This window comes from Ylistrum balloti, unplaced genomic scaffold (assembly GCF_031769215.1).
Source record: "Ylistrum balloti isolate Yb309-2 unplaced genomic scaffold, AGI_CSIRO_Ybal_v1 Utg369626, whole genome shotgun sequence".
Taxonomy (NCBI): Eukaryota; Metazoa; Mollusca; class Bivalvia; order Pectinida; family Pectinidae; genus Ylistrum; species Ylistrum balloti.
The window spans coordinates 1,284,265-1,299,376 of record NW_026781894.1 but is presented as its reverse complement, the minus strand read 5'-3'; the positions used below and the strand labels follow the sequence as shown (position 1 = coordinate 1,299,376).

Genomic DNA, 15,112 nt, shown 5'->3' with positions numbered 1-15,112 from the left:
TGCACATACCGGGTCGAGATGTCCTGTAATCGAACTCACTGACATGAAAGTGGTTAACAATTCAAAACGTGTTTACCATTTTTTCTGTATCAGTAAAAGTATCTCACTTAGTGTTTCTCTCCTTATACGGCAGTTTCTGGTATCTCACTGTAAGGAAAATGCACCTGGAGTACTTTATCTCGAATTTTAATTTATAAAAGGAAAGTTAAAATCACTTATACGTGTAACGACCTGGCTAAGGTATTATTGCAAACTAATTACTAATATATGTTCAAGAAGTCTCTTTCCAGATAGCTGTCTCCATGTAGAACATCTTTACAATGTGACGTTATATTTCTTGCACCTGCCGATGACCATTATAATGATTAATATCCATCTCTGACGCCACATCTCTATATCATGTCTACCTGTGCGGCGAAAGGCTATTCTACTGTCAACGTACTTTCTGATGATGTCGTATTAAAAACCATGATGAAGAGATTTGGTGTTTCTGCTGATAAATATGGCACTAAGGTTCTATTTTAAAACTGCTACGTAAACAAAGTAGTAAATAAAATCTCCCAGTCACACTTTAATAACTACGGTCTGACCAAAGTTTAATTGGAAGTTTTCCGCATAAAAAGAGTTAATGAGAAATACCAGTCACTTCATGTCAATTTGTTGTATTAGAAAAGACAACGGTTCTGAAAATACGATTCTTCATAAGACAAGAGGTTAGATGCCTCATAGATATTAGTTCTTCAGAGGGATGAATCTCGGTAAACAATTTGTTGTCATTATTTTCTTGAATATGCTTTTACTGTCAAGTATAAAATTCCATACTTACAATTCTCCTTCTCGACGTCGTAGTTGATGCTACTGATAACTATAACAGATCAACAGAGGAGGACAAGTGTTCAGTTTTATACATTATTAATCCATGAAATTATTTTTTGCTTACTACACTTCAATTTCATCTATTTACTTTGGAAAAATAACATTTACCGTAGGACTAAGCTGATCTGGTTTTGACCAAGAGTGTACAATAAATATGTTCTGTAACGAAAGATGCCTGATGACCATGAAGGTGTGGGTGTTAAGAGGTTCACTGTCTTCATCATATTTATCATCACTGGGGCCAGTGACATTCTGTTTTTGATGTGACAACACAAATTTGGCTGGTGAATTTTCTGGATGGCTGCAGGGTTTTGACTCAGCAGTCACCACTGTGCAATATATTCCCTGGTATATTTCGAATTAAACGCTAGATATAACAGGAGCGAGGAGTTGATCACAGAACAACGATGAAGGTAACATTACGTTAAAACTTATATTTTGTGTTATATAACAAGACAAGCGTTTATAGGGATGTTTTAGAGCTCTTTCATTTTATAAGACCGAATGTGTATGCTTACTTATCATAGCTTTTGTATCACAAATAACACATTTCTAATACAATGCAATCAGACAACGTTATTATCTAAAAAAAAAGTACATCATCCTTATCTATTATTCTGAACGATGTTTAAAGGTCTGGTCAATGAATCTGTGGCATAAAGGATTTATCGATGAATAAAAGTTCATTTTTTATTGTTTCACGATAATACATGTACAATAAAATCCAGTCACTGAATTAAACATTGAATCACGTAAACGACAACAGTATAATACTCTCATTGTCTTTGCCTTGTTCTGTTTCAGGGCTGGTTGGTGATGTTACTGGCGCTGCCAGTTATCGCCGCTCAAGTAAAGATGAAGGCACCACCGAGTAAGTATTACAGGGGATTCCTTGTTGCTACCAAGCGGAAATTCATAGCAGAAAAAACTGCAATTATTGCCGAGTAGGTCGATGTAGAAAAAAAACTAGGGAAACTAATAGGTGATAAAGTAATTTTACTGGTTTAGAAATAGGCAAAGTTGACGATTACATGATGCCAAGAATAAGATTATTGATAATTTCACTAGAATGCCAGAGGGATTGATAAGAGAATCTTCCTTGTGTTAAGATTACTTATAAAGCCTAATAAAGCTGAGTATTCTTTTCACACTATAAAATGATAATTTTTAATCCTTTTCTCGTAAATTGGCACAAAGAATCGGTAAATATTAAAATAGTATGGTAAAAAACAGTTGTAGGATCGCACAACATTACATGATGTGTGATGTGCACACGATGTCTGCACGGAATTTTCTATCGCAAATCTGCGCACGATTCTATGTGCGATTTTATCGCACAGATGTGCGATTCAATCACGTTTCATATGGATTTAGAAATCACTTATGATTATGGAAAGTGTTTCATGTATTCTGAATAATGTATATATGAGCACAGTTACTTATGTTTCACATTTAAATCGTATACTTAAGATACATGTAGATATACTCTCATGGTTAATAGTGTCTTGTTTACAAAGTGTTGCACACAATACCAGTCTCAGTGTACATACCTCCATTATATATATTATAATGTAAATATAAGATGGACATCATGTTTTATCTCTACAATAAATCATCTAACGTTTTGAACTGCGAGAAAGGAAGTTCTATTTGCATCACATCTGTACTACTCTCATCGTTTTATAAAGAGAAAAGTCATGAAGTATACGCCACCCTATTGTACATTTGTTATAGTAGTTTTTGTTTTGATGCGTTGTGCGATACCTCAACTGTAATATTTTGCTATCATCGTACCGATCTATTTGGCGACATCATCGAAGTCTTTCGCGCCCACAATATTTCTACAAAGTAATGACTTACAGAGATGTCAGTCAAATGGGTGGTTTATCAGCTCATTTAAGAGTTGTCTACAACACTTAGATATCTCTACTCTCTGAATATCTACGATCTATCTAAAGGGTAAATGTTATTGTTAATGTAACGTTGGTTTTCTTCAGATTGTCTACAACCTGTCAAAGTCGGGCCTTGTATGGCTGCTATAACCAATTACTTTTATAACGTCACTTCCGGTCAGTGCGAGACGTTTACGTTCGGAGGATGTGCGGGCAATGCCAATAGATTCCAGAGTAAAGAGGAATGTGAGCGGAGATGTTCTTGTCACATGCCGCCTGATCCCGGCCCTTGTTACGCAAGCACTGAAAGGTGGTACTACAATGGACAAAAAGGTTGCTGTGAGCGTTTCATATTTGGAGGCTGTCAGCCAAATGGAAATAATTTCGTTTCAAAAAGAGCTTGCGAGCATACGTGTAACTGGAGCGTTCCTGGGAAACAGAAACCATTAGGCATAGAATGGGGGAGTGGTTACGACCGTAAGCTCGGAGAAATCGTTTACAAGAACTACGGTACTACGTACGGCGGAAGTGGTACGATTTGGTTGCATAATGAGATAGAGACAATGAAATCTGCTCCTACAACAGACAGTCAGATCATGGGTATCATCACAAGGACGGGAAGGCGGCAAGTGCCAGGAGTACAAACTAAACAGCATTACAAAATCATGATGAGTGGAGGTCAAGGCCAAGGGAGTATGTCTGGTGGAGCTGGCGGAATTGCTGGTAGTGAAAGTAGAGGGATGGTAAGTGGTGGAAGTGGAGGGATGATGAGTTCTGGAGGAGGTGGTGGTATGATGAGTTCCGGCGGAGGTGGTGGGATGATGACCTCTGGTGGGATGATGACCGGCGGAGGTGATGATATGATGACTTCCGGCAGAGGAGGTGGTGCAATGATGAGTTCTGGAGGAAGTGGCGGGATGATGACATCTGGCGGAGGTGGAGGTATGATGAGTTCCGGCGGAGGGGCTGGTATGATGGGTTCCGGCGGAAGTGGAGGTATGATGAGTTCCGGCGGAGGGGCTGGTATGATGAGCACTGGTGGGATGATGACCGGCGGAGGTGATGATATTATGACTTCCGGCAGAGGAGGTGGTGCAATGATTAGTCCTGGAGGAAGTGGCGGGATGATGACATCTGGCGGAGGTGGAGGTATGATGAGTTCCGGCGGAGGGGCTGGTATGATGGGTTCCGGCGGAAGTGGAGGTATGATGAGTTCCGGCGGAGGGGGTGGTATGATGAGCTCTGGTGGAGGAGGGAGATGGCAGACAGGGGGTGGGCAAGGAGGAGGCCAAGGCTTAACCTACATCCAAGTCTAAATATGTTGATGTGTCTCAATCCTGTAAGTGACGTTGTTAGATTGACCTGTTTCTCCGGATATGGGTAAATTAAATATGTGGATTAAAACTGAAACGTACTGATGCAGAATCTCCATTATGACGTAAACAAATGTGACTTTCTATAATAGAAATCTAATCTATGGATTATCCCTCCGTTTCTATGACACGCAATGATTGTTGATTTTGCTTTAAATAAACTTATGTTTTTGAAATGCTTGTCCTTTTCTTTATTATGATGAAATTGGTAAACATGTTGAGTGTCTAAAAGTTTAAACACTTTTACATATTCCCCCGTTATTAGGAAATGTATATATCATTAGGTAAAAAATACTTCCAGTACATTGTCTAGAAAAAGGTAGTTTTCCTTGATTAACTGATTCACCTCGATCTTCCTTTTTTATTCTGCTCTAAAATAACTTTTGTTTTAAGAGGAAACATTAAGTTTTGACCAATGAGGCTATCACTGACGTCTGCACACCACACGTTCTCTCATCTATTACAGTAGAAGTATAAAGCCAGCAGCGTTTTACTGTCACCCGACCGTGATGTACAACACACACTGAAAACACACCGTCCAAAACCCTGGTTAGAGTATATGTACAGAGACTGTCTTAGGTTGGACACCATCAATTAAAGTGTAAGATGACATTTTGTGTTTACTTCATGTCAACTAAACTGTACACGACCATTTACATTCCTCGGGTCATAGATTTGACTTTTTAACATTAAACATCAGTTAGCATGAAAATATACCCTTGTGGTACTCTTCTGTAATATAAATATTTGAAATACTGTGGACTTATCTGTAGTAGTTAACCTCTTCTGTTTGATGAAAGTTAGACATTCTTACATCAGATATCTCCTGAACATTGGCAAACAGATGCATGTCGTTTAAAATATATTGAACTGCAATGTTTTGATAATAGAACACAGTACTATCATGTGTTATGGCGATTTGATTGGTCAGTATTCTAACACGTGCCCTGGAATAAGTTTAGCTGAACCTGGGACATACAATTCACTTTGAAGTCGTCTGTCGTAATTTTATTTTTTTCAAAATACCATCTCCAACTCGTTAACTCGGCGCGACCATGGGGAAACCTCGAGATAAACGAGTACTCGATTAAAGTGAGTTCGAACGTTTTGGGTAAAGTTAGGCAGGAACCAAGGAAATGCTTCGAATTAAACGGGTCATCGAGTTATACGAGATTACGAGGTTCGACTTTAGTATTTTAATTAGATTCATATATAATGTTAATTAAACTTTTATTTCATGCTGTCGTTTCGTTTCATATGGCACCAAAGTAAGAGCAGCACACACCATCTTCCTGACTGTCAATGATTTCTTCGGTGTTCACCAATTCATATGAAATCAAGAATTTTCAATAGTAAATCCCTAAATAGAGGTTTGGTTAACCTATGTATTTAATTCACAATTTATACAAAACCAAAAAGACGTCATAATGATATTCTAATAAGACATGTCTATTGAAAAACTAGTGATCGTAGTGAACCTATATTCAGGATATTATCAATATCAATAGAATTACAAAAAAATGTATATATATAGTAACTATTCAAAGTGTTGTCATTGCATTTTACTGTTTATACAATGTTCGACCTTGTTTTCCTGGTTTCTCATCACGTTGGATAAAGGATCTTTGCCTCGGTAAAAATAATTGAAATATTTTGAACGGGACGCGCAGGTGACAGTATTCAATTACTGTAAGAATAGCCATTCGGCGGGGTTTCTATTTTGCAATAAACCTAAAGATAGTTTGAAATTGTGAAAATGAGATACATCGAAAGTATAAAGGAATAGATATTATACATGTAGATAAGGGGGCAATTTCAAGGACTGATTGATAAGTTATGTAAGAGTTTGGCTTTTCATGGACAAATTGCATCATTTTTCAACATAATCCCTTTCAGTAACTATACACTTTTGCCAGATATGTTTAACGGCCTAAATGCCACTTTTTAAATAAGTCCTTTTCTTGACCGTTTAGCTAGTTCTTCACTAGATGTATGACGTCATCATCTGACGTGGCATATTCCAATTTTGGAAATAGACGAACGTCTGATGGAGCGAGAGCAGACGAATAAGGCGAAAGTTCAATCAATTTAAAGCAATAATCGTTAATGGCAGTCACGTAAGTGTCAGACTTGTGAACAAAGACATTTGCCTGGTGGAATAACACCTTTACCGAGTTTCTCGCGTCGCTAAGAAGTGATGCATAATACGTGCCATTGATTGCTTGTCTATTTTTGCAGATAATACACTTTCAGAATACCATTAGCATCCCAGAAAACCGAGGCCATAACCTTTTTAGCTGATGGAACAGTCTTTGCCTTCTTTGGCGGGGGTGAACCAGGGTGCTTCAGTTGTTTAGACTGTTGTTTGGCCTCTGGGGTGAAATGATGGACCCATGTTGCATCCATAGTTACCAACCTCTGCAGATAATTATCAGGATTTTGTTCTATAATGTTCAGATTAGCACGCTACAAAGTCCTGGTGTGCTTCAGTTAGAAATCCTGGTACCCAACGTGCTGGAAGCTTTCTCATTGCAAGATCTTCCGTAAGAAAGGACTACTCTTTCCTGTGAAATCCCAGCTGTGCCTTAATCTCCTTAATAATTTAGCCATAATATTATCAAGAACTTCATTGAACATTTCTGGGGTAGCAACAGTGATAGTTCTTCCAAGACGGGAGTTGTCCTAAAAGCTAAATCGAACCATCGGTAAAAAAATGTTGTTTATGTGCTTTGTTTATTACCAAATTATCCATATCTGTTAATTATGAAAAAGTGAACAGTTGCAGCCCTGCCTTACAAAGGAAAGCAGCAGATAATACCTGTCACATATGTCAAAAGTCTTATTAACGCCACAAAAACATGACATAACACCTGGAAGGGAATATGATATTCTTTAACAAATGACTTCGCCTAATGTTAATGTTAGTATGGATGACAGATGGAAATGGATAAGTCCACTGATGGTTGTAGAACTTCACATTAGCACACATTATTACGGAATATTCATTAAACACTGACTAATACCTGTTTGTTCTGAAACTTAAATCTTCTTTTTTCTGGATTTAATGTTATGGTTAGTTAATGATCAATAACCGCCTTTTGTTAACATAAAAATATTACAGAAGAAGGATCTCAGATAGGCGACAATCCAACTACTGGGTTACACTGTGACAAATCGTATAAGTGTACTATACATGTTTGTAACGCATAATTTCGTAGCCTTAATTAATTTAGCCTTTATAACAGGTTTCTGTTAGCTGTTGCCCCTCTGCAGGATTGTGTCCTTTTTAACAGTTAACATAAAATTTCATACTTGTCAATGCTGGCAAGACTTGTAGTTTTAGAATAAATGTTTTGTATAAGTCGGTATATTCTAAAGTCTGATATCAAGGCGTGTATTGTGAAACATTTTGTTTGTCATCTAATTTGTTTCTTTTCTCTTGAGCGATTTTCAAAATCTGCAAATAAATAATTCCTAACCGAGAATGACGAGCTACTAACGCAATTCCTGTGCGTAATTATTTGGTGACGTACACATAATGTGTGAAGGACGTCCAAATTATATGAGTAGACATGAAGATAAATATTCCTAATGTGTATCGTCGCGGCCTGTAATGAATATAGGGTGAGCTACGACCAGTGGATTTGCTAAATCATAAATGTCGTTTTTCTTAACAGTGTGTATGTTGTGGTTGGGCAACATCCACTTGTTCTCTACTTTATGTTTCATGTTGCCGCGTAGAGGGTCATGACTGTCCTCGGTCACGTTTTATTACCCGCGTTCAGGTCAGTTTACATCATCGCCAATGTCAATTACATTAATGTCAATTAAATACAACGTTTATGTAGATTGCCGATAGATATTGAACTAAAACGTCTGAATGCCATTATCTAGCTTTGTCCAGACTTCTTCTCAGAGATAGATAAGTATAAGTTAATGTTTACCTCAAATACAGTAAAATGTAAATAAAGTGTCTGCTATGTAACATCCAATGTTCACGTACATGTATGATATAACATTAGTTGATTTCGTACATATTTCTGGGCCACAGACTATCATTACAGAAAATAAGTTAGTAAGTTTTTATATCATACCATTTTTTATTTTTACATGGAATCTACGAAAATTTGCACTTGAAGAGATTATTACTTTTTAAAATTGATTGAGAATAAGGCTAGTCTACGTGATAAATTGAAACTGACGAGCAATAATTGAGTGCGAAACTAACGTTATAAGTTTATGAAATTCTTTCGACAGGAAAGAAACCTTACGCGTAATTATCTAAGATTGAATTTTTTCTGGCAATAATATCGATCTAATATGTTAGCATTTAATATCAGTTATGTACAATATCTTTAATCAATGTTAATGTTTAATGTTTAGTTATTTTTGTGTAAATTGTTTTTTTACCGTGTGAGTTACCCATAAAGATTACAAATGACATGCATTAGTATGTTTCACACATCCCTAATCTACAATTACTTTGTAGAATGCTTATGACAAGTGAAATTAATATACATTTGTTGACATGAATACTTAAACGAAAAAACAAAGCAAATGTTTCACAACGTTATCCAACATAAACAACTTTATCAAAATTTTGATACAGCTTGTACCCATTTGTGGTTTGTTCTGTTAGAAGTGTTGTTGTCCAGTAGACAGTTCGTTACATCTGACGTGATTGAGGGTAGGACACTGCTGTCATATCCTAATACGAACATATTTATAATACCAATCCGGACAGTTCCGCGCCACTCACTGCCTGTCATTTTCGCATTTAATATGCATATCCGTCATGTATGGTATTACGCATGATCCGGATATTTCGAACTGCGCGGGCCGTAGTTTACCATTCCCCTTGTGGCAAGCAAAAGGCTGACTTGTTCCGCTTTAAGTAGAGGTAGTTTTACTTTTAGTTCAGTAATTGTTTTCATGGATCTGTAGCGCTGCAATCCATATGTTTACGGTAAGTATAAATTTTCTTCCTTTAGAATAATGTTAATTTTCTTATTTGAGAATAAATATTTAGATTGAATAATCAGATCAACAGAATTTTTTTTTTTTTTAAAGATAACTTTATTGATATGACCATATTACATCTAAAACCGGATTTTAAGTTCCGGAATTTTGAAATTATGTGAAGCAAAAAAAGTAAGGACAATGATTTTTATCAAAACTCTTTTTTTCAAATCAGCCTTAGTTTAATAGATATTTAATATATATTTTTGTTCTAACAACGCAAAATTAACACGAATAAAATGAAGATATATTCAAGCAGTTTTCAGTTCAGTGAAAATAAGTTTGATTTTTTGAGATATCATAATGACGGTTTTTTTTTAAATATTACATTCCGAATTGAAATAGAAAGGTCGCTTATTGAATAAAAGGACCCAGCAATGCATTAGCAGTGTAAAACGTAGTTAAATGATTTTTCCCGTAATACCACTTGTTATTTATTATAGAACACTTCAGGTAGTTTCAACAGTATTCTTATTTGATAATTTAACGACACATATTTAACGTACATATGACGGACACATGTGATGCTGAGCGGTGAACATATTCCAGTATGCATGATATTAATACATTAGTAATTATGCTAAATTACAGGAACAATGTACAACAAAACGTATTTTAATCCGTTTATACCGATTGTAAAAAAAAACTTCTTTATCGAAGCGTTTTTGGTGTTGCTTTAAAGTTGATTTATTCAATACATCTGTTCATGATACTGGAAATATAACCTCTTTAGAGTTAACGTCGATAAGAATGTATCTTGTAATTGTGGTCACCCTTTGTGAGGATGTCTTTCACTATTTTATTGAATGCCAACGTTTGTCAAACGAAAGACGTATTTAGATAATACTAGCAACGTTGCGTCTGTGGACCTCATTCTTAGATCTGTACAAAAATATATTAAATCAAGCAAAATATTTTGATGTCAAATTGTAACAAATCGTAAAATGTTTATTGGGAGAAGGCGTTGATAAGTTGCAATAACTAGTGCTTAATACCTTGTCTATCTTTTGATAATGGATATGCTTAAACTAAAACCGGAAATACATATTCCGGAATTCCTTCGAATATGTTTGTCACCTTCAACAGAAATATTCAAACGGAAAACTGACATATGTACAATTATTCTAAAACAATATAGAGTTATCGAAAACCAAATAACATTAACCGTAAATAAGAAGTGCATTCCTTCAGTATCGTGTTTTTTTTTTTTTTTTTTTGTTAAAAAAATCCCATCTTTATCGGTATATCTTATGTATGACACTTTCTTTATATCCCCTGTGTATACGTGGATATCATCACAATCGCAAACGTCCTTATTAACAAGACCCTTGTAAGATATATTAAATGGTACTAATGATAAGAAACCTATAGCCATGATTAATGTCCTATTTGTTGTTATGTTGTTTGTAATCAAATTTTATAATCATTATTACCGTAATCGCATTGCTTCCGACAGTGTTATTTATTTATTACTTATTTATCAATTTATAATTTTTTATCCATTGATATTATATCAGATGCCAGTTTGGATTTGAGCATTCATGGTTTTTGGATCTATCATTTAGCTTATGTACGAAAGTATTCTACAAAATTGCAAAGCAGTCAAAATCAACCTCGGCATCTCACTCAGTCATCTGTAGTGATCACGCATGACATAAAGTTATTTGGGCGATATTGCGCTTGTTAAACTAGCAGAACATACTAAGAGGTTACTTTGACCTTCAGTATATGTAATACTTATTCATATTCCGTAACCAGAACAGCCTATAACTTGGTAATTCATAATCTTGCTTTATCCGTCAGTATTTGTCTGCGATTGTCATCTTACCATAAAATACACCTATTGATATAAGTTATTATAAGCATCGACGCGACATCTTTATTTGTATTTTATGATTGGCGTAAGTGTTGCCTTTTGGCATTTCAGATGAGTCCTCAGGTTGTTGGCCTTTTGCTTGTGACCTTTTTAGCCTTGGTCAAGACGACACATGCACAGGCTCATGTACATAATAATTTCGTTGGACAAGGGGGTATGCTTGATCATGGTGAGTAAATGGAAGGTTGATTAAAATATTAAGTTGTCAAATTCCAACAAGTGATATTGGTAAAAATCTAAATACCTTTCGTTCGAACATAGGAACGCATTTAAATGTCCAAATACAAATAAGAAACAATTTAAACATTTATTCTGTAATAAATGAAATGATTATATATATATATGCATATGAACTTCATCATTTACTTTATTGCAAGTCTGTATCACTACCACATGTGACCTGATATGTCCAAGAACCTGAAATAGGAAATGAATATCGTGCACATGAATGAAATGCATTCAAAATCCCATTCAATCGAGCTCTTCATTTCTTAGTAAGCAATGAAAGAACAGAGTCACTAATACATATTGTACCTTAATAATTCATATCTCGCGTAGCCACGACGTAGCTCTTTTGCCTTCATAAAAAACCAAATTATCCAACCACCTCTTGTCATATACATGCATGTGAACAATGACTCAAGACACCACAAACACAATAAAAAAAAATGTGACTTTCCCATGTCCTACTTTAAAATTCCCTGCGGCCTTATTTTTACGAATGGCGTGCGCAGTAATTTCATCTTTTTCATCTGTCTGAAAAGTCACACAAATAAGTCACATTTTAGTTCTCTCTGTTTTGTGCGTGTGTGTTTGTGTGTGTGGTGTCTTGAGTGATATTACAAGAAGTCGTTGAATAAATTGGTTTATAAATGATAAGGCGTTCCTGAAGAGTAAACGTCCACTACTTCAGCGACGTTGTATTTTTTCCAAAATAAAAGAAACCTTAGTTAAACAGCCAAACCATAAGAACTACTAGGGAGCCAAATAACGTTTCTTTCCACACATATCAGAACGTGTACCGTAAGACTTGCTCGTAATCTTCACGAACCTGCACGTATGTGCTTTAAGCTGTCTGTTGTAAAGAAACGAAATATGAATATCCCAGTATCCAAGGCAAAGATTCAAAAGCTATATTGAAGTTTTCCGATATTTCATCATAGTATACAAATGTACTTATCATTGAATGTTTAGCATGTAATAATGTTTACACACCAAGATGAAACTAAAAGCAAAATTAGGCATCATAACGTTATCACTGAGGGATATAAGTTTTAAATGGAATTCGTGCTTGGCTTGACAAAATAAAGAGGAAGCCATCTACAAGTCGTAAACTTTAATTAATAGGATGTAAAACTTATGAAAGTGTATATAACGTTTGCCACTCATTATATTCCTAATTAATTAACACTCAGGAAACCTGTCTCAAAGCCATTTGGATTGTTTATTGCGTGACTTCTGACACATTCCCACTGTAAAACTGTCTGACACTGACTAATTCATTAAGTGTGTAAAGAAATGCATCATTTTAATCATAGATGATAACGAGGAATTCGTTTTTGTGTCTCAGATTTACATATTCTGTGCATTCATTATAATGAAAATAACTGGTTATATACGACTTCCTGCTTAAAATGCTATTTCTTGACAGAAAGACATATTTGCAGAGTTGAACAACAATGTTCTTGTCCATACGGTACCTTTGCATATTTGACACTAAAGAAATATACAAAAGACACGAAAGTAGATTGCACCTCAAAATTACGATTACATACTGCGTAGCTAAATATGAATTAAAATGCACTTCACTTTTTATAACAAGTGGTTTCCCTCAGTCATGCTTGAGGCCTTGAATATTGCAATTTAGTGAGTTACTTTGGAAAATATTCAATAAGGAGCGATTTCAAAAGAACGTCACACACATATGTGTATTCTGAACTATGAAACATTTTAAAACCCTTTACAGACTTGTTTAAGGCGAGAGATGGGGACTTCAATCCATTATCATACTCTATATCTTGAGTCCACAGAGGATTGTACAAAAGACACAGATGAAAGTCAATCTTTAAATCATAATTCTTATTAGAGTAGATCCTTATAATTAATTTACCTTCGTCACACGCTGAAGAATTGCAATTGAAAATCTTATAATTAATAATAAACAAAAGAATACAAAAATGTTCGTTGATATAGATGTATAATCAGTGTTTTCCAGTAAGGAATTTATTCAAATGACTTGTTTACCTTTCGTCGATTTTATTGTTTCTTTCTACTTTACAGAGTGTTATGAACGACCCTACCAGACAACGTGTGTAGGTCCAATTCCTCGCTACTTCTTTAACGCCACAACCCAGAGTTGTGAACAGATAAACAATGTATGTGGGTATGGTGGATTCTTTAGTTTGCAACAATGTGACAATAAGTGCACATGCCGGCTTCCGCCTGCATCCGGAACCAACACGTGTCCCGGGGCAGTAGAAACGCAGCGTTTCTTTTTCCAGCAGAACGGAGACCTGTGTTTACCGTTTACATATTATGGCTGTGACGGTAACGGAAACAACTTTGCATCTACTTTTACCTGTACTATGCAATGTAATGCTCCAGCTGAAATTGAACAAGGCGACGTAATGAGAAGAATGGGTTATACTAGTGAACATGTGTTTGAAGCACAGGCTGGTTTATTCAATTATGGAGGTCCGCCTCCTCCTCCACCCCCACCCCCGAGTCCAAAAGCAAAACCAGCACTTCCTCCCCAACACATACCGATGCCCCATCCACCATCTCCGCCACTTCCGCCTCAACACCCACCGGTACCTCCAACGGTAGGTCATTTTGCCCCTCCAGCTCCATGGAACAACCCTCATTCGCCACCACACCGTCCCCAGTGGCATCCGTCGCCTCCACGTCCATCTTACACACCGCATATTAGATCCCCTCGACCTCCCCCAAATGGCCAACCACCGTTTGGTAGCCACCCAATGGCAAGACAGATGATACAGCCTCCCCCGCCACATGGTATGAGTAACAGAAGAAATCCTATCACACATTCAACAGGCAAATCTACCTTCAGTATGAACAATGTTCAGGATAAACTCAAAGCGTTTGCCAAAAATGCAATAAACAGACAAGCACCTCGGAAAAATGGAGGCGGTATGAATTGGAATCGTCCGAAGCAAGGGCAAATGAATCAAATGCGCCGGAATATCAACAGTCAAGTTACCATCCAGCCTACCCCAGTTGTATCAATGTCTCCGTTAACCAAGAGAAAGAACTGGCGAGGAAGAATGAACCAGGGTAATAAAGGAAAACAACGAGCACAAGGAAAAGTGGAAACTAATAAAATTGCTGTAAAACCAACTAGCGATCAAGGTATCACATCCGGGTCATTGAATCAGCCAAAGGTCAATCTCAAAAAAATCACGACAACCCAATCTAGTGTGGGATTCAATGGCGGCACGACTGATTACTATTACTACGATAACCAAATGGGCACTACGGCTGGTTATTACAACAGTGTTCAATCGGGATGGGGAACTATGAGGCGAGGCATGGGCAAGTAATTCGCTCCACTTACTGATTACGGACGAAGTTAATTTATCGTGACAAGTGTGTTCTTACCTCTAAGAGGGTAACCGTGTTGGTGTCTCTACCTTGACAGATTACGCACGTGTACAGAAATTCAACATTTGATTATAACCTATAACTGATACAATAATCGGTATAATCGTTCGAGATCTGTAGATATAAACATTATATATCTATCTTTCATCATTGAAACGATATATGTGAAACTTCAAAATTCAATAGAATGAATTAATCAATTCTGTTTCGTTTGAGGCACTTCAAACCGAAGTTGTCTTGAGTTAGTGATTGATATATTACATGGGGCAACTGGCAATGAACACCAATGTCACTGTATCAACGTAATGCATTTTGTGTATTCTAATGGTCCTCAAATCATCATTAGATACAGTGTGTGTAAGTTATTACATTTTATGCAATGAGCATATTATTAACACGTCTTGGTATTGGCTGTTTAATCATACAAATCAAACAATAACGGCAACATATGAGTA

General features: G+C 36.3%; 2 protein-coding genes across 2 annotated transcripts; both read left to right on the top strand.

The window, feature by feature from the left end:
* The first annotated feature begins 1,283 nt into the window (after positions 1–1,283).
* LOC132551338 (uncharacterized PE-PGRS family protein PE_PGRS54-like) lies at positions 1,284–4,084 on the top strand. Its single transcript, XM_060215476.1, has 3 exons — positions 1,284–1,289; positions 1,681–1,747; positions 2,874–4,084. Exons 1-3 carry the CDS (start codon positions 1,284–1,286, stop codon positions 4,082–4,084), a joined length of 1,284 nt encoding a protein of 427 aa, XP_060071459.1.
* A 7,003-nt stretch (positions 4,085–11,087) lies between these two features.
* Positions 11,088–14,596, top strand: LOC132551071 (ESX-1 secretion-associated protein EspI-like). Its single transcript, XM_060215179.1, has 2 exons — positions 11,088–11,205; positions 13,317–14,596. The coding sequence occupies exons 1-2, from the start codon at positions 11,088–11,090 to the stop codon at positions 14,594–14,596; spliced, it is 1,398 nt and encodes a 465-aa protein (XP_060071162.1).
* Positions 14,597–15,112: the final 516 nt, after the last annotated feature.

Coding starts and splice junctions, on each gene's coding strand:
- LOC132551338 (XM_060215476.1), top strand. Junction 1,748..2,873: donor AAAGATGAAGGCACCACCGA/GTAAGTATTACA, acceptor GGTTTTCTTCAG/ATTGTCTACAACCTGTCAAA.
- LOC132551071 (XM_060215179.1), top strand. CDS start 11,088: ATGAGTCCTCAGGTTGTTGGCCTTTTGCTTGTGACCTTTTTAGCCTTG. Junction 11,206..13,316: donor AGGGGGTATGCTTGATCATG/GTGAGTAAATGG, acceptor TCTACTTTACAG/AGTGTTATGAACGACCCTAC.